The 18,560-nt window shown below is 58.4% G+C and overlaps 1 protein-coding gene across 4 annotated transcripts; it reads right to left on the reverse strand.

Moving 5' to 3' along the window:
* Window positions 1-188: 188 nt before the first annotated feature.
* On the reverse strand, window positions 189-17,124 carry SGTA (small glutamine rich tetratricopeptide repeat co-chaperone alpha). Of its 4 annotated transcripts, XM_026481026.4 has the most exons (13): window positions 13,443-13,662; window positions 12,724-12,857; window positions 9,955-10,094; window positions 9,376-9,482; window positions 9,017-9,101; window positions 7,920-8,019; window positions 6,567-6,671; window positions 5,573-5,711; window positions 4,980-5,042; window positions 3,852-3,889; window positions 3,025-3,114; window positions 2,700-2,822; window positions 189-1,432 (listed from the first exon to the last, which is right to left on the reverse strand). In XM_026481026.4, exons 3-12 carry the CDS (start codon window positions 10,052-10,054, stop codon window positions 2,708-2,710), a joined length of 942 nt encoding a protein of 313 aa, XP_026336811.1. In that variant the 5' UTR covers window positions 10,055-10,094; window positions 12,724-12,857; window positions 13,443-13,662; the 3' UTR covers window positions 189-1,432; window positions 2,700-2,707. The 4 variants fall into 4 exon arrangements, with proteins under 4 accessions (XP_026336811.1, XP_026336810.1, XP_048082968.1 ...); XM_026481025.4 differs by lacking the exons at window positions 12,724-12,857; window positions 13,443-13,662 and adding an exon at window positions 17,033-17,124; XM_048227011.2 differs by lacking the exons at window positions 12,724-12,857; window positions 13,443-13,662 and adding an exon at window positions 17,033-17,124 and having other exon boundaries at window positions 189-1,657.
* Between the last annotated feature and the right edge of the window lie 1,436 nt (window positions 17,125-18,560).

The raw sequence follows: 18,560 nt of genomic DNA on the forward strand, positions 1-18,560 counted from the left end.
GGTTTGCAGTTTCTGGAATCATCCGTGACCCCCGATGTGGGAACGGCTTCCAGTTGCATCATATCAGCTGTCAATGTGACTGACACCCTGGGTGTGCCCGAGGTGGGAGCTCCAGGCTGGGGGTTTCTGGAAGCTTGGGGCAAGGGAGCAGGGGTGGCGCGAGAGGTCAAGGCAGAGCGGAGCAGAGGTCGTGATGTCTATTTATTCCCCACACGTTTTCTTGTCACCATGGCTAGCACTCAAATTAGGACCCATCTTGCCAGACGTGGGTCGGACTGCGGGTGGCCGGCAGTGGCCCGTCTTCCTACTAGTTACCTACAACACACACGGTACTGGGTCTACCTTGCAGATGGCCCGGACCACCAGGGAGCCCCACATGATCCGATGCCAACACTGGTGCTCGCAGACCTGCCCTCCCCCCCCATCCTGCCCCAGTAGAGGCCGTGGGGATATCCGCAGTGGCCTTGTGTCCTGGGCAGGCTGCCTGGCCACAACTGGCATGCCTGCCTCCCGGGAAGCAGCTCTGGTGGCTGTGTGGCAATGTCAGGCCAAGGTGAGGGGCACCAGGGACCCCGCCGGCCCCCCAGCCCTGAACAGGACAGACGAGCCTGCAAGGACCCAGACATAATGGCTGGTAGGATAGCCTGTGGACAGAGGGCAGTAGGCTGGACACCCAGCCGGGGGCAGGCTGTAAGGTCATGATCGGCCCCTTGGGGTCTGTCGGTCATGAGTACTGGGATAGGAGTATCAGAGATGAGACACATGTCCATCAAAATGCTCGACTGGAAGAAAAGTCCCAGTACCTGGTCCTGTGTACCCCGGGACGGTCCCGCCCCCTGCTCCCAACTGGGGTGCAAGGTCACGGAAATCGTCTTTTAGGAAAATGCGTCCGAAGAGCTCCTCACACGAAAACCTGCGGTCCGAGGGGCAGGGTGGCCACTGGCGCCCAGACCGCGGCTGGCAGTGAGCTCATCCGAGAAGAGCGCGGCCGGGAGAGGCCAAGGTCGACTCAGAAGTGGCTTCTCCCATCTCCTCTGAAAACAGACCGCGGGGGCTGCAGAAAGGGGCTCTGGGAGCCATGGGTGTCCCCGACGTGGCTTGACACAAAATTGTTTGCTTCCTGGAGAGTGGCTTGGGGACGACCCCCGCCCCGGAACAGTCTAGAAAACACTTTCACGACTGGGTTTTCAGGGGGCTGGGAGAGATCAGTGCTGGTCTGCGTTCACGGCTTGCTGGCTCTGTTTCGAGAAGGGTCTGGGGGCCGTGGGAAACTACAAACAGGGAGGGGAGGGCGAAGGAGTAATAAAAATCCATCTTAACATGCAGGTCCAATTTCTGTTTCTTTTTCTCTCTTGGATGGTCCAAGGGGAGAAGACGGCAAAATGCGAGACGGCTTCCAGTCGGTGGGAAGGAGCTGGTGGCACTGGGAGGGCTGGGGGGAGAAGACACGAGGGTGGCAAGTCAGGCCACGGCCCAGGCAGCCCCGTTCACAGGCTGGGCGGCACCCGGGCGGCGTTAGCGCAGACGTAGAACGTCGCTGCAGGCTCTGGGGCTGAAGATACGGAAATGCTGGCGAAGGTGTTTTGCAGATAAGGTTAAGACATATAACAAATGCAAAACCGGTCTCAACTAGGTTTCGTTTTTTCCTTTAAGAGTGCTTTAAAAAAAAAAAGAAAAGAAAAAAGAAAAATGTGCCCAAATAATTGACATTCATTGCTGCAGGTGGAGAGATCAAAGCTGTTTTCCCTGTTCCTCAGTGTTTCTGGCTTTTAAAAAATTTTTTAAACTTTTTAAACTATTTTTTTTTAGTAATCTGTATTCCCAACGTGGGGCTCGAACTCTCGACCCCAAGATCAAGAGTCACACCCTCCAGGGTCTGAGCCAGCCAGGCGTCCCGTCCTTTGAAAATTTTTTTTTTTAAGATTTTATTTATTTATTTGACATAGAAACAGCCAGCAAGAGAGGGAACACAAGCAGGGGGAGTGTGGGAGGGAGAAGCAGGCTCCCAGCAGAGGAGCCTGATGTGGGACTCGATCCCGGAACGCCAGGATCACGCCCTGAGCCGAAGGCAGACGCTTAACGACTGCGCTACCCAGGCACCCCCGGTCCTTTGAAATTTTTAACAGAAAATCACGGTCAAAGGAGAAAGGAGGACAACGAGGCCCGGGACTGCCGGGTGGGAAAGCCCCATGCCAGGAAGCACATCTATGGGCAAAGGATGAGTCTTGGGGCCCTGGGGGTGGCCCCCGAGCCAGACATGGCCACCGGGCCCCCAGTCTGTTTCCAGCAATCCTGCCTTAACAGCTGCTTCTGGCAAACACACACACGCGCACGCACACACAAGGCGAACCCCGGGCTTGCAGTGTGAGGCAGCGCGGGCCTGTCGGCCTCCCTCCCGGGGACCTCACTGGCCACCGCTGTGGCTGCCCGAGGGTTTTCTGCACAAACGCGGACTACTGGCGCTCAGGCCACAGCACCGCCAGGGAGCCGTGGGGGCTCAGCCCTCGTCCACACAAACCCCACTCAGGTGACGAGTCCACCCACAGATGGCCACCGGGAAGGAACAAGACCCGAGTGGAAACACGTGGAAAGGGGTCTGATGATCCCAGACACCCCCCACCACGGAGACCCTCCCAACCCTGTGGACGCAGGGCCATCAAATAGGGGCTCTCCCCCGCTCACGGCCCACAGGGACTCACGTGGGCAGTCACTCCTGCTGGTCGTCATTGCTGGCACTGGGGGTCCGACTTCGGATCTGACTTCGGAGCTGTTCTATCAACTCTGGGTTCTGCTGCTGCATCTGCTGGGCAAACTGCTGGCCACTGCAGGGGAGGCAGGCCCCGGCTCAACCAGGAGGCCCAGGCCCCTCCTGGCCCTTCCTAGGCGCACGCCCCCCACAGGCAGCGCGACCACTCCCTGGAGGACGCGGGGTCCGACGGAGCGCCCAGGGACACAGTGCCCCCGCTCTTACGCTCACGGGTGGGCCCCCACCCCACCTGAGCCCCACTGAGCAGGTCTACTCACGCCTGGATGAGACTGGCCAGGTCGTTCTGTGAGGGGCTGGTGCCGGGAGTCCCCAGGGGGTTGTGGCCGCCCGAAATCATCCCGGACATGCTGCAAGGAGAGCCCACGGCGTGACAGCCAGCCCAGCCTGCCCATTCCCACCAGGCTCTGCTGTTTCACCCACACGGGCTGCCCTGTGTTACTGTCCGGCAGCCCCTCTGGGGCCCAGGGCTGCCCTGGCCCAGCCCACCCCTCTCTCTGATGGCAACTGCTCTGAGCTCCAGCAGCTCACTCGGGAACAGCCTGTTCTTGGCTTAAAGACAGAAGTCCTCAACCAGGGGACACACGGCCATGCCTGGGGATGCTGGCCGGCCCCCACAGTGTCGCCACCCCGGTCAGCAGTGCTGTCGATGAGAAACTCTGCTTTAAGATCTGACCACAGTCTTCACCAAGTTACAGAGAATCACCATGTGACCCAGCAATTCCGCTCCTGGGTGTGGACCCAGAACTGAGCCCATGACGCTCAGGGAGGGAACCTGACACAGAAGGCCATGTGGTGTGAGTCCACGTGTGTGACATGTCCAGAACAGGCTCTTCCGTGGACGGGGAGGGGGCTTGTGGGGGCTGGGGACTGGAAAGTGTCTCTAATGGGCACAGGGACTCTTTTTGGGGTGATGGAATGTTCTGGAGTTAGATGGTGGTGATGGCTGTGCAGGTAAATATACCTAATGCCACTGCACTGTAAACCCTAAAATGGTTAAAATGGGCAAATTTTACATTATATGCATCTTGTCACGATAAAAAAAGAAATCTAACCCCAAGTCCCAAAGAAAGATGGTGTCACTTACAGCTGCTGAACTTGGGGATTGTTCATTAGGTTTGATGCCTGAAGAAAAGAACACGTCATCAGACACCGCAAGCGCCCACACCCATCTTCAGACCGCAACACTCCACCGTGAGCGCCCTCAGCTCTCCCGGCACGCGCACCAGGCCAGGTCGACGCCCTTCCCCGACACGGTTTACCACTTTGATCATCCTGTTTGGGTCTTGTCCCTCCTCAGGACCCATTTTAGGAAGCGGCCAAGCGGGGCGCTGAAGAGGGCCCACCCGGCGTGGCTCACGGGGGCCCGGCTAACCTCTGTGAGACACCGGAGGTCAGGTTCTCGGCTCCACAGGCCAGTCTCTGCCCTGACCACCACCCCGCATTGCCATCGACGCAGCGTGGCTGTCCGCTAACAAGATTACAAAATCCAGCCGCCCCCACGTGCAGGAGGTCGAGGTGTGACCACTGCCGGGCTGAACCCTCCCGTCCTCCGAGGGCTTGTGCCCCCAGCCCCGGGGCGGAGCCCGGCCAGCCGCCCTGTGTGCCGACTCCCCTGTGTGCCGACTCAGGAGGCAAGACGCTCCTTGTTGCCCTAAAGGCATTTCTGCCAGAGGGTTGGGGATTTCTCTCTTCCCAACACGTGAAGACCCTGGCCTGAGGCCCCGTGAGCCAGCCGTGTAGCCTGCGGTCAGTGGACACTCGTGTGCGGGGCCAGCCCGGCACAGACTAGCACTTCCGGCATTAAGCCTCTGGCATCGGAAGGTGGCACTGCCGCCTCGGGGGCATCCACCCGAACCTCGGGCAGCAGGTGCGCTGTGCTGCCACAGCGCGAGGAGGAGAGTGAGCTGGGGAGGGGGTGCCGCCTCTCTGGGAAGCAGGAGGCAGAATCGTGGGTCCTTTGTGCTCAGTATGGAGGGGTCTCACTTGGGGCAGTGCCTGGGGACATCTGTGGCTGTCACACAGGAGGAGCTCCTGGCGTCGAGGCGGTGGGGCTGGGGATGCTCCTCGGCCCACACGGCGCCCCGGTCCCGCCCTCAGAGAACGGCCAGCCCAGTGTCGGCAGGGCCCAGGCCGGGCAGCCCAGGCCCGTGGCAGGCGGACGCAGGCCTGGGTGGTGGGCCTGGACCCCGTGGGAGATGGGAGCGCAGGTTACCATGCTCATGAAGCTGGGGTTGTTGAGCAGGCCGGCGATGTCAAAGCTGCCGACACCTCCTGTCTGTGGGGGTGAGAAGAACCCTGGTGAGTGATCGCAGGACCATGACACTGGCCCCTGGCACAGACGCAGAAGATCCCACAGGGAGGCAGCGGAAACCCTAACAGGCATAGGGCTCCGACACCCTCTCAAGCCAGCATCCAGGCCTCGCGGCCACACGCTGCTTTGTCAAAGGCACGCGTCACAGTATCGATCACTTAGGAAAGTACCGTGTAACGCTCTGACATCTTGGGCCCCCGCGGAGCCTGCAGGGCCCTCAGAGGTGACCAATGTCCACCAGTCCACCGCCCACACCCCCAGCCCTCCTCCATCAGGCTCTCACACTCCGGGCCACCACCCCCTGCCCTGACCGCCCCAGAGCCAGGTCTCCGACAGCTAGAGTCGGCCCCCAGCCCAGACTCTGCTGAGAGCACTCACCTAGCCTGTCCTAGGCCTGCACCCCCTGCCTTACCCGTTCCTTCCCATGGAAACCCTGGTAAAGAAACTGGCCCACATTCCCGTTCCCTCCTGCTCCCTTCCCCGGGGCCACTCACGGGACTCGGCGTCTCTCTCAACTTCAGCTCGGCTATCTTGAGGTTCGACTTATAGGTCTCGTTATCAGGATCCAGCTCCAAGGCCTTTTTGTAGTAGGCCACGGCTTCAGTGTGCTTGTTCAAACTGGAGAGCGCGAGGCTGGGGGAGAGACACCGGCGTGTGGGGAGAGGGCCTGGGAGGCTGCCCGCCACTCCAAAACCACTCCGGTGGTCGCCGTGGCCTAGCGTCTGGTGGGGATGGTGGGGACGGCATGCAGGGCCGTGGGGGCTGAGAGGGTGGGTGTATGAAAAGAATTCAAAGGCACACGGGCTGCCGCCCCAGAGGGATCCACACAACGGGCTTGAAGGCCCAGAGGAGGGCCACAGAGGCAGAGGGCAGGGTGGTCAGATGTGGCTGCCTGTTCTTGACCCAGAATTCCTAAAACGCCAAACTCCCCAAGTCACAGGCATCTCCTGGTATTCCTAATGAGCCCCTTTGATCGCACCCGAGTTTACGCCCATGAGGTGACTCAGGATGGGGCTGGTGGCCAGGAAGAACAAATCTGGCATGTGAGGGGGAACCTCGTGACCCCAAACCTCTGGGAGGAGAGAAGGCTGGACAGCAGGCTGCAAAACTGAACGAGATGTGGAGAAAGTCCCCATTGCTGAAGGCATCACGTCCCACTCTAGGGAGACAGAGCTCCCGCCCGGGGACCCTCCTGGACCCCGCCCTGCGGAGCTCTTCATCTGCGTCCTCTGCGGTGAACTGGTGCGCACAAGTGTACCTCCAGCAAACCGCTGGAGCACAGGAGAGCGAGCGCTGGGAGCCCTGATTTACAGCAGCTGGGTTGGAAGGAGGGGAGGCCCAGATTTAGGACATGTGAGTGGGGCCGAGCCCTGACTCCCGTTTAGACTAGGATCAGGACGAAAGCAAACAGCCAGACGTCTGGCAGGTGGTGGGGCGGTCCAGGAAGGCAGAGCTGCCGTGGCCCCTCCCGGCCCCCAGGGCACTCACCCCATCCTGCCATAGGCTTTGCTGTAGGACGGGTCTATGCAGATGGCTCGCTCACAGTCCTGCACAGCCCCAGTGTAGTTCCCGAGTTTGCTGTAGGCCGCGGCTCTGGGGAAACAAAGCAGGGCAGGCAGAGCTGGGGGGCTTGCTCGCTGCCAAGGAGGAGCCTCAGCGTCCCCATCGGTCAGGCGGGGGAAGGGGATGGGACACAGGGTTGCCAAGGGCTTCTGTCTGCGGAGCACCTGTGCTGGGGGCTGCGACAGGAGACAGCCTCCTGGGGAAACTGAGGCAGGAGGCAGCGCAGCTTGGCGCAACGATGCTGCAGAGCGCCTGGCTGTGACAGGACCAGGATCTGAACCCCGAGTGCACGGGCGCAGCACCTGGGCTCTGCCCACCGTCGGGAGCCGGCGCCCATTCTACGTTAGGGAGCATCTGACGTTAGATGGTAACTGATCCACTGTGAGCCCCCTGTGCAAGCTCTCAGGGGGCTCCTCTCACGCGAGATGGTTTCTCGGGCTGCTTCAGGTTGTAGTACTGCACTTGGCAGTTCTCCCAGGTTTTGAGGCACAGAAAGGCATCAGATAGGAAACACTGAGCGGCTGGGCAGCTGGAGGCCGTGTGGGATTCCCGGGACTACGCGTGCAACTCTGCTGCCAATCTGCTTGTGTTATTGCCCCGAAGAGTCAAAAGAAAGCAACGAAGACGACAAGCGGTTCTACCCCAGTGGGAGTGCGGCTGACGTGCGGCCCCTCCTCCGGCCTCGGCTACCCACCATCGGCTCTGGGGGCTTGTGCCCTGAAGCGCAACCCTGCATCCCACGTCCCGCTCAGTCCCTCTCGTTAGCACAACAGTCCGTCCTGGGAGGCCACGGGAGAGCGGAGGCAGCTTCCCCTTCCGAAGGACGGGGCAGGTGGGGATCCTCACGGCCAGCAGCGGCGCCGCCGTGAACGCGGGCCCAGAGCGTCACCCGTGGTCTGGCTTATTTCCCTGCTGCGCGTCCGTGCAGCATGCTGCCCTGATTTTAATTTTTTTTTTTTAAAGATTTTATTTATTTGACAGAGATAGAGACAGCCAGCGAGAGAGGGAATACAAGCAGGGGGAGTGGGAGAGGAAGAAGCAGGCTCATAGCAGAAGAGCCCGATGTGGGGCTCGATCCCATAACGCCGGGATCACGCCCTGAGCCAAAGGCAGACGCTCAACCGCTGCGCCACCCAGGCGCCCCTGCCCTGATTTTAATCTTAATGCCACGCTCAGCTGTGCTCGACTGCACGCTGGCCGCTGGCCGCTGATCTGGGGCTCTGGCTGAACCCCTAAGCGACAGGACAAGCACCTCTCCCGTGCGCGCCCGGCCAGTACCTGTTACAGAAATAGACCGCGTTGGCCGGGTTCAGCTCGATGGCTTTCCCATAGAAGTGCACGGCAGCTTCAAAGTTCTCTACTTTCATCTGCTCGTTTCCTAAAGAGAAAGAAAAAACAGTATACGCCCTGCTGTTCCCGTCGGGCCCGAGGGCTCTGAGTCGTTAGGCCCGGCTTTCCTGGGGTTTTCTCTGAAGGTGAGACGACTTTGGGGGGCAGGCTGCAACACTCAGATGTGGGCTTGGGGGGGCGGGGTGTGGAGGATGTGGTTTGCATCTGGCATCCTGTGGGTTCTGGCCTGAGCCGGTGCTCTGTGATGACTGTCACTGCTTTGGTTGTGACATCTAGAGACATATGTCTCTAACACTGTCAATTTTGCTCCTTCCTTTGGAAGTAACTAAGTTTCGTGAAATGTAATTCAAATAACCTAAAACTCACATTTTTAAACTCTACAACTTAGCAGTTTTTAAATATTCACACCACCATGATCTAATTCCAGAACATTCTATATTTCCCCAAAAAGCCGCGCTGACCCTCTCAGCAGTCATCCCCCATCCCCTCTCCAGTCTCTGACACACACTAACTCATTTCTGTGTCCGTGGAGGAGCCTACTCTGGACGTGGCACACATGTGGACGCACATGCCATGGGGCCTTCTGTGTCTGGTTCCCTCCCTGAGCACTGGGGGCTCAGGGTCTGTCCCCAGGGCAGCGTGTGTCAGCGCCTTGCCCGTTTGTAGCCGAGGACATCCTAGAGCATGGACAGGTCACATTTACCAGTTTATGGACATTTGGGCTGTTCTATCTTTTGGCTGCTGTGGACACACGCCTGCATTTCTCCTGGGCCCACACCTGGGAGGGGAGCGGCTGGGCCATGTGCCCACCACGCGACCACGTGTGGCTGTCAGAATGCCTTCCACGGCCAGGCCTGCCCACATTCCCACGGGCCATGCACACCTGTGTTTAGCGGCCCTGTCTCCCGAGGCCGTGTGCCGTGTGCAGCCTCGCAGTACCGCCCTGCACCGCTGGGGGCCCGCCCGCCAGCCCGCAGTCCAGGTGGGGGCGGTGTCTGGTGGGGGTGCAGACGGCCCTGTCTCACCTTCAGTTTTGAGGCGCTCCGCCTCAGCCGAGTCCTCCTCTGAAGGCGGAGCCTGCTCGGGGCTCCTTAGGTCCTGCGGCGCCTCCTGGCCCCAAGGCAAAGACGAGCTGTTTAAGGGGCGGCGGGCAAGCCTGCCGCCTCCCTCCTGCTCAGGGACCACCCGCGAGGGCAGCTGAGCTCCGAGGGAGAGCCCCTCAGACAGGGGGGCTGGTGCCGAGCCCCCCACTTCCCCGTCCACAAGCCGGGCACCGCGGCTCCGCAGTGGGAAGCCTGGGAGAGAACGCGGGTCGTGCACGGGTGCCCCAGAGCCCCTGGCTGCTCTTGCTGTTACCTCTGCTCTGGGAAGCCCAGAGGCTCACCTTGCCCACAGCAGCCGCTTCAAATATTTCCGGAAGAGTCTGAGGGAGAGCGAGGTCGCGGTCTTCCACAGTCACCCCAAAAGCAGTCTCCAGGCACTGGATTGCAACTGTGGGGGGGACAAAGGCATTTTCTTCTGAACGCAGCCCAGACTTTAGGACTCTGGGGCTCAGAGGGAGTCCTGCCCCCGAGAAACCCAGGTCAAAGGCCTGGCACGTGGCAGGTGCCAAAACACCACGTCCCACCGTGTCACCGCAGGCTGAGCCAGCTGGACACCAAGGGGCTGGTGGTGGGGTCTGGGCAGAGGGCCGCTTGAGTGCCAGTCCGGCCTGGGCTCCTTGCCCCCCTGGCCCCATGTGGCTTCCAGGGGGGCCATGGCTGCTCCACCTTCTTTTCAGAGAAAGCCTTTCTTCTCTGATCAGTGGAGTTGCACCCATGGCGTGGTGGAGGAGAATGTTCTGGAAATGTCCCTCGACGAAAACTGGGGACAGTACCAGAACACCCGCAGGAGGCTGGGCCTGCGGTGACGGGGGCTGGCTACATGTGATGGGAAGGAGGGAGCTCAGCGGACCCACACGCACCTTCCAAGCTCTCCTGGGCGTCGGATGAGAGCCCCCCATGCCGGAGCTGGTCGTGCAGGAACCGGATGATGGCGTAGGCCAGGCGCTTCTTGTTATCCATCTTGAGACAGGAAGAGACCACGCCCCGGGGTTTTTAGGATCTGCAGACCCAAGTCGAGGGCGTGAGGAGCACAGATGGGGGGCACGGGTGCTGCTGAGACAGTGCCCGTGGCACCTGCTTCTCCAGGCCCCCCCGGACCACTAGGCCCCGGCTCACCAGGCCTGCACCAGCCCTGGCCCCAGGGAAGCCACTTTAAGCACCCTAGCCAATTCTACCTGAAGCACAAGTGAGGCAGAAACAGTTATGACCCCGTTTCACAGATGAGACACTGAGGCTCCCGTGGGCAGATGGAAGAATGCTCCCAGCCATCCTGCCTGCTTATTCTAAAGAAGGCCACGTGGCCTTGGCCGTCACCACCCTTTCACAGCCTCAATGGCACATGGGGGCTCCCAGGGATGTGGAGGGCCGCCCCGCAAGTGCTAGTCCTGCAGGTCTACGAACCCCGAGTTTTAGCTAAGCACAAGCCAGACCCCAGTCCCATCCGCTTCTCCATTCAGACTGAGAAAACAAACTGATGGTTCTCCAGGTTCTCAGTCCCCCGAGGGACATGAAGGGGTTGGACAAGTATTGTGGGGGTGGGGAGCAGGAGATGGAGTGGGGGCAGGAGGGGAGGGGCCCAGAGTAGACCAAAAGGCCCCAGAGGCACGGAGCCCTTCCCAGGCTGTCCAAGGGCCTTCTCTTGGTCCCTCTGCTATGTGCTGGACTCCCAGGCCAGGAGCGATCACGCCTCGGGGGCTGTGGACCACGTCTGGGCACATCTATCGTGCTCCCGGCATCGGCGGTGAGGACCTGCTGCTCAGCCCCCAGCTCCCAGCATGCCCACACAGCACAGAACGATCCGGCTCCAGCGTCTGCAGTGCCCAGGGGAGAGGCCTGGTCGGGAACACTCTGGGCGTGAAGGGTCTGCTACCTGAAGGTCTATGATGGGTCAGGCAGGGCACAACACCGTCGCACCCCCTCTGCACCACACCTCCACGGCTGCTCCTGCTGACAGAGGCAACAGGCTGGGGATGGGGGTCTGTGAGGAGCGGCCGGCCCGAGGCTGCTCAAGTCCACCCGCGCAGCCAGAACCCACAGCAGAAAACACCTTGGTCTCCCCAAAACGCCTCCAGTGGGGCAACAGCCTGTGCCCCACAGAAAACAAGGAGTGGGCCTCTTGACCACATTCTCATGAACCTGTTACCAGCCACGATGGAAGCATCCATCATGCAGCCCCAGGCTCTCCACAGAGATGGTGCCAGTAGCGGGGGGGGGGGGGCGCTGGGCAAGGGCAGTCAAGACACTCGGTGCTGGCCGTGTGCAGAGAGCGCGGTCTCTGGTTCACGGGAATCTATGTCCATCAACAGCTGCTTCTCAAAGGGAGGGAACGAGACACAGAAGGCCACACGGCGTGAGTCCACGTGTGTGACACGTCCCGAACTGGCTCCTCCATGGACAGGAAGGGGGTTCGTGGGGGCTGGGGGAGGGGTGGGGAACGACAGCCGATGGGCATAGAGTTTCTTTTTGGGGTGATGGAATGTTCTGGACTTACAGAAAGGGGCAGTTACACAGCAGTGTGAATATACCAAAATGCACTGAATTCTAAGGTATGTGAATTATACCTCGATCTTAAATAAGGGAGAAACCAAAAACACCCGTGTTCCATAAAGCTGGTGAAGGAACTAAAGCTCTTGAGGATGGTAATGAGCTCCCCATCTCTGGACACAACGACCCCTTAGCCAGCAAGAGCCTCTGGCTGGAGAGCCTCCCTAGAACTGGAAGGTGTGAGGTCAGGATGGGCCCGCACCTGGGGGCGAGTGGCCAGTCCCAGACCAGAGGACCTTAGGGGCGAAAGAGGGGCCCACAGAGATCAACCACCACAACCCACTCATTTTGAGGGAAGCAAAGCCCCAAAAGGTGAGTCCTGCTCCCCAAGGATCTAGAGAGCGAACCAGTCGGCCTGCTGACCTCCGAACCTAAGGAGAACGGACCGAGTGTCGAACTGTCCTCATTTTAGGCATTTGTTCTGGCAGCAGTACTGTTCACGACAGCAGACAGGCAGACACGACCCCAGCGTCCGTCCGCGGACGAATGAGTGAACAGTGCGGTCCATCCACACACTGGAACATGATCCAGCCACAGGAAGGGACTCTGACACCGGGCTCAGCGAGAGTAGCCAGACCCAGAAGGACACATCCCGCAGGACCCCACTCCCAGGAGATCCCGGATAAGTCCCATCCACACAGACAGAGAGGAGCTGGGGGAGCCAGGGCTGGGGAGTCCGTGCTTCCTGGGGACAGAGTCTCTGTGTGGGGAGATGGAACGTTCTGGAGATGGGGGGGGCTGCAGGACGGGGTTTAGTGTGCTTCATGCCACGGAGCTGTGCACTTAGAGATGGTTACGATGGTAAACTTTGTTTTGTGTCTCTTACTATAATTAGAAAATGTTTTGTTTTGTTTTCAAAGTCTGAGGTCCTCCCCTTCAGACGTACGATCCCAGGACACTTTGCATGTTGTGTTCCAAGTCAGGCCTAGAGGATCACGTTTGGGCAGCGGCCTGTGGAGAACGAACCTTGCATTCTTAAGTCCCTTAAGTGCCTGCACCCCACCTATGTGTTCCAGGCACCACTTCTGAGCACGGTTCCCCTCCCCTCCCATGGGTCACTCACACCGGGCTTTGTGCACACATACGTGTGTACGGGAGGACAGGGCTCGGTCTTCCCTCCCAGGGAACGAATGCTGGTCCTGATGCTGATGGGCGCTCGCTTAAGACTGGACTGAGAAGGGAAATCTGGTCTTCAGCAGACGTTTCCTGCTCTCCTGGTCTGAGTGGTGAAGATGGGTGGGGGAGCAGTATATGAGACTACTGAGGTTCATGGAGGCAAGGGTTCAAAAAACTAAAGACCAAGTCCTGCTCCTTTCTCGCATACTTTCAGCCCTTCCCATGCCCCCAGCCCTTGGAGCCTCAGGGCTTCTGCATGCAAGGATCCCCTGCCCCCAGTGGACTTGAAGCACTCTGGCCTGATCTCCCTGGCATCAGCTCTCACTGCCTGCCTCCTGGGCTTCTCCTGGTCTGTCGCTTGGTCTTCTCAAATGCCGGCCCCTCGAAGGCGATTCACCGTCAAGAAGTCAGAGCCTCTGGAGCCTGCCCTGGGTCTGGCATATGGGTGACAGGCCATGGAGGCCTGATTGCCTGGGAGGACACGGGCCTGGACTCATGTCTTAGGCCCAGCCATTTCTGCCTGAGGCGTGTTCCATATCACCTTCCCCACCCTAAGCTAAGGAATGCTCTCTGTCCCATTTGAGAGTCCCAGCCAATACCCTCACTGTCCTCTTCTATAAAATGGGTTAACAGAGGTGTCCTTATCAGCTGTTCCAAGAATTCATGACTTGACGCAGAGTTTCTCTACCTTGGCACCACTGACATCAGGGGCTGGATCATTCGTTGCTGGTGGGGGGGCGGGAGCCGTCCTGTGCCGAGCAGTGTTAACACCACCCCTGGTCTCTGTCCCGTATGCCCTGAGGCAAGGGGCACAATCTCCCCTGGGTGACAGCCCTTGGATCAGGGGGTTCCAGTGATCCCCAGGAGTATCTGTGTTCTGGAACCATCTGACTCCTGAGGTCCTGGTTTGCTGCACACATTGAAATACACACTGAGTGGGAAGGAGAGAGGGGGTGACTCACAGACGCTGCAGTCACCCTGATTTGCACCCTCTGACCCCGGGGGATTTCCTCTGGGGTCCAGCATGAGCAGGGACGGGACTCAACATTTTTCCAAATAATCAGCGCAGGGTCTCTCCTGCTTGGCCCTAACATTAGGGGCAGGTCACTGTCCATGGGGGCGTCCTGAGCACTGTGGGGGTTCCGCAGCATCCCTGGCCACACCCCTTCAATGCCAGGAACCCTCCACAGTGGTAACCACCACAGATGTCCTCAGACACGGCCGAACTACCCAGCAGAAAACCCCTGGACTCTAAGTGGGAGAAGTAAAGGCTCTAAATGAGCACGAGTGACTTTTCTGGCCAAAGAACCTCGCCGCCAGCTTTCTGGAAACCTGTTTGCACATTCTGGGTTTCAGCCTGCAGCAGAGGACTCTGTCCCGAAGGAGCCGGCAAGGCATCTGACACAGGTGGGCCTCAGAAACTTGTTTCTTTGAGAGACAGTCTGCGAATCTTACTTCCGCGCACGGCTTTTGAGATGAACCACCTTCTGCTCTCCACGAAGCTGGGCCCAGCAAAACACGAGGACAGCACTTTTCCTCGACTCCTACCAGGCACCCGGACCCTTCAGAACAATCACAACTTGTAGGGTTTTGGCTGCCGGACAGAATTCTCAGAGAAGGCCTACTCTCTGAACAGTGAGTGCTTTATGAGCTCTCAGAAAGCAGCACCGAGGTGCCGGCCACACAGGGTGCCCGGCGAGCCTGGCGAGGGTGGAGTGGGGGTCCTGGGGCCAGCTCCTCTGGTGGTCTTCACACTCTCTCCCGGCTCTCAGTCCACCTTTTCGTTTCCTCACTTAAAAACAGAAACAGCCTCTACTTCTTTTATTTCCCTGCCCAGAACTGGTCAAAGGGAAAAAATGGCATGCCTCCCTCGAATGACCCCTGACTACCCCCGCCACCCGGGCGGTGGAGCGCCCGCTGCTGAGGACTGCCTGCCTCCATCCCGAGCCCGGAGCTCTGCTCACAAACAGCAGTGTGCCAGGCCAGTGCCCTCATCCTCTCTCTCATCCTAGCACACCCCCAGTGTCCGAGCAAGGACCGTCCCAAGGCTTGAGTCCACAACCCTCACCGCAGCCTGTTTTCTTCTAAAATGCTGCCAGAATGCTCTGCATGCTTCAAAACCATCAAAAGCTCCTTGGAACTTCGTGAGTGCGCATGTGATGCCCTTCACCAAACCCTCACTGGCTCCACTCAAACACACTGCTCGCCTTTCCTCCAACCCATCTGGAAACTCTTAATTCCCTTCAACACCGAGCTGCAAAGTTATCTCAGACAGAGCTAGATGCCCTTTTTTTCTGGCAAAGTCCAAGTACCAGCCTTATCACCAGCCCAGAAGGCTTTAAAACTGTCTGTCATCCATCCCCCGCCCTCACCCAGACTCTAAGCACTGGACAGACATCTTCCCTTTCAACCCTAGCAACTCAGCTGTGTCTGATCCACATGGTCTTGGGAAAATGTTAGATCCCTGTCAAATTCAGAGCCACCTGACCAAGTTCTCTGGAAGACCAGAAGAGACAACAAACCTTGGGTCCTACCTACCAACAATTTCCTTTATTCCTTCAACCCCCCTGCTGAGCATTTCCCACAGGGGCTAGTGTTGGGTCTTTGGCAAAACACACGTAGGATCAAAGTCAGACCACAGGTCGCAATCTGGGGCAGAGCTTAACCCCATTTACAGTGGCTCACTCTTCCTGAAAGACTCAACTAGAATACACCTCAGGTGAAATTGCTGGTGTGCGAAGTGCTTTCCAGGCCCCGAGCTCAGTGCACTCCATGCAATGGCTTATGGAGGGGGGTCAGTGATCATTTTCTGAAAAGGGCCACGGGGCTTCTGTGGAAACCACTCAACTTTGTTCTTGTGCAAAAGCCGTCATAGGTTTCGTGATGGAGTGCTCCCACAAAACTTCATTTACAGAAACAGGCTGCAGCTGGATTTGGCCCCCTACTCACAGTCAGCTGAGCCCCTGGGTTGTTTATGCCAATCCCCATTGTACAGAAGGAAAAACTGAGTCTCAGAAAGATGGGGTGCTACCCGAGGTCACCCAGCTTAGAAGATGCAAACCAGGAATTTCGAGCCCCGCAGTCGGACTCCAGAGCCTAAACTCCGAAGTGCCCTTTCCTCTCCCCACAAAACCTGCACGTGATTTCTTGAGTTCATACCCACGCCCTTGTGCACACGCAGTTCATGCTGGTGAAGAAGCACTGGCCTAGAGGAAGGTTTAACTTCCCCGCTGTGGACACTGTGGACGGTCCTCCGTGAGGAAGTCCTGGGCACCGTCGGGTGTCAGGCAGCATCCCTGGCCCCCACCCACTTGATGCCAGGAGCACACCCAGTCGTGGCAACAACAAATGACCCCCAGACATTGCCCTGTGTCCCCCACGGCAACAAAACCACTGGTCTGGGGATAGAAAAGCAGACAGACCAATCAGAGATAGAAAACCAAAGGAAATGGGGACATCCTCCAGCCTAAGGGATGCAGACTGCACACGTTTTCTGACACCTAATAAACTAGCCACTCTCTAGTAAACTCTTAACAAGCAGCAGGAACCTGAGCAGAGAACGTTCTACTTATTTAACTTCACAGTGAGCCAAGGAAGTACGTCTTCCACGGTCCCTGTTTTAGAAAAAAAGCGCTGCTCAGAAACGGAAGCGATCTGCCCAAGCTCACACAGCCAGTGAGGAGGTGGAGCTGGTCCTCAGTCCCAGCTCCTTCCCATCTCTAGCACAACCGACAGCAGACCCTAGCTGTGAAAGACCTAACAACCGCTGACCCCATTAAGCTCTCACTTTGCGCTAGGCCCTGTGGCTTTAATCTTCCCAAGACCCCCACCCCACCCAGTCAGGCAGGAACCGTAACGACGCCCGTTTTACAGCGGGGGAAACTGAGGCTTCGAGAAGCCAAGAGGCCGGCCAGGTGGAGAGCGGCGGCGCTGGGACAGGACCCCGACCTGTGCCCCACGAACGGGACTGTGTTTCCGGACAGCAAAAGACACCCTCACTGCCTGCGAGCCACTTTCACCTCCTGCTGTCCACCCACGGGCCTGCGAACCAGCACTTCCCGGGCCTAGGGTGCGGGGCAGGTACAGCAGGGCCGGCGAGGGCCTGCCCGACGCCACCCTGCCTCAGTTTCCCCTTCGCGCCTCCCACTCACAGCAGCCAGCAGATCGCGGCGACCCAAGCCCCAGACCAACCTCTCCTTACGGGCCCTGGAGCCCCGGGAGCTCTGAACCGCGGACCCCAGGCCCACCCGGCTCTGCGCCGGCCACCCCACGACTCACCTCTCAGGCGGCCGAACGCCGACCCACCGACGGCTGCGCCTGCGCACCGCGGCGCTGCCCGGCCCCGCCCCCGGCCGCGACGCCTGCGCGGAAGGAGGCGGCTCCGGTTGGGTTTTATTCTGCGCAGGCGCGTTAATTATCGAGGCTGGCGCGGGGAGAAGTGACGTAACTTAGAGGTGGGGGCGAGCTGGTCGTTAGGGCAACTGACCTCTGCGACCGAATGGAGGCCGGAAATCAGGACGGATTTCCCCTCTCGAGCGGGAATGGAGCGGTGCATGGTGGGACAGTGGCAGACTCCGGCGCGTTCGGCAGAGCCGGTCACGTGGCACCGAGCCGGCCACGTGGTGTTGCCGTGTTTGGGTATCTGGCGCCTGGAGCGGCACGGGCGCTCTGTGAATGGCAGCGACTGTGACCCACAAGCTTTTACACTTATTCACCCACCCATCCACCCACAGACGCATTCTTTCATTCATTCAACCCCTAAGACGTAAAGGAATACAGGAAATACTTGTTTACAGCAGGTGCCTAATAGCCCACAAATATTTACCGCAAACCAACTGTAAAAACCAGGAAAGTGTGTGCTCGCGTTGCCTTGTACTGTGGTTGACGAACCGCAAACTAGGAAACGAGGACGTAAGTTAACCCTTTGCCCTTGATGGCAAGCGCTATAAAGAAAAAAGGGCGCGCCGCGGTTATGACTGGGGAGGCAAGTGGGCCGGGACGGTTAGGGAAGATCTACCTTGTAGATGTGGACTTGGAGGATGAGGAAAAAACTCCAGGTACGGAAAACAGCGAAAATGAAGATTAAGTAGGCTAAAGCTTGGTGTGCTTAATAGAGGGTGTGATGAGGAAGTTCCCTAGGATGTCTCACAACTGATCACCGTTAGTGATGAAGTTGCAAGAAGTGTTCTCCTAACTCACTTTTATCCCATTTAAAACGCATGCATGGTTAAAGCCCGGAGTTCTTTAAGTTCTTTTGCAGAAATTAGGGGAGTAGGTTTTTTGACCATTTTAGTTCTAGCAAATTTTTCTACCTGGGGGCCTTAGTTCAAGGTTTTGTTGTTTGTTTTAATGGGCTACAATAGTTACAGGTTAGGGTACTGCACCGTTTCGAAACACCTGTTGTTTGAAGTCCTGGATTCATTTACTGAAGCTTTCTCGATTTTTTAAAAAACTGCCTTTAATTTAATTAATTGATTCACCGGATTCTGCTGATGTATGTGTCCCGCCTCTATTCGTTAGATGCTAGAAGTTGGGCAGGATGCTCGTTGGCATAATCTACAAAGAGCGCCTCAGATCTGGATGGTAAGCGGTCACTAACGTGACGCCCTCAGGTGAGGGAGAAAACCTGCAAAACTAGCCGAATACACGGTTATGAAAGTAGAAAGGGGGCAAGCACAAGTGAAAACGGGAGCTAGAAGCCCAGGCAGAAAAGTCCCGGCAGAAAAGAACCTCAAGCACACAGGCTTCCGGGAGCCAGCTGTGTGTGGTTTCCGTAGAAACGTCCCTCCCGGGCCTCCCCGAAGGT

This window comes from Ursus arctos, unplaced genomic scaffold (genome assembly GCF_023065955.2).
Source record: "Ursus arctos isolate Adak ecotype North America unplaced genomic scaffold, UrsArc2.0 scaffold_14, whole genome shotgun sequence".
Lineage (NCBI taxonomy): Eukaryota > Metazoa > Chordata > Mammalia > Carnivora > Ursidae > Ursus > Ursus arctos.

Excerpts from the sequence above, each read along its gene's own strand:
- SGTA (XM_026481025.4), bottom strand. The coding sequence starts at position 10,054 with ATGGATAACAAGAAGCGCCTGGCCTACGCCATCATCCGGTTCCTGCAC. Across the intron at positions 5,043-5,572 it reads TGAGAGAGACGCCGAGTCCC|ACAGGAGGTGTCGGCAGCTT; the intron begins GTGAGTGGCCCC and ends TCACCCCCACAG. Across the intron at positions 3,115-3,851 it reads AATCCCCAAGTTCAGCAGCT|CATGTCCGGGATGATTTCGG; the intron begins GTAAGTGACACC and ends CTCTCCTTGCAG.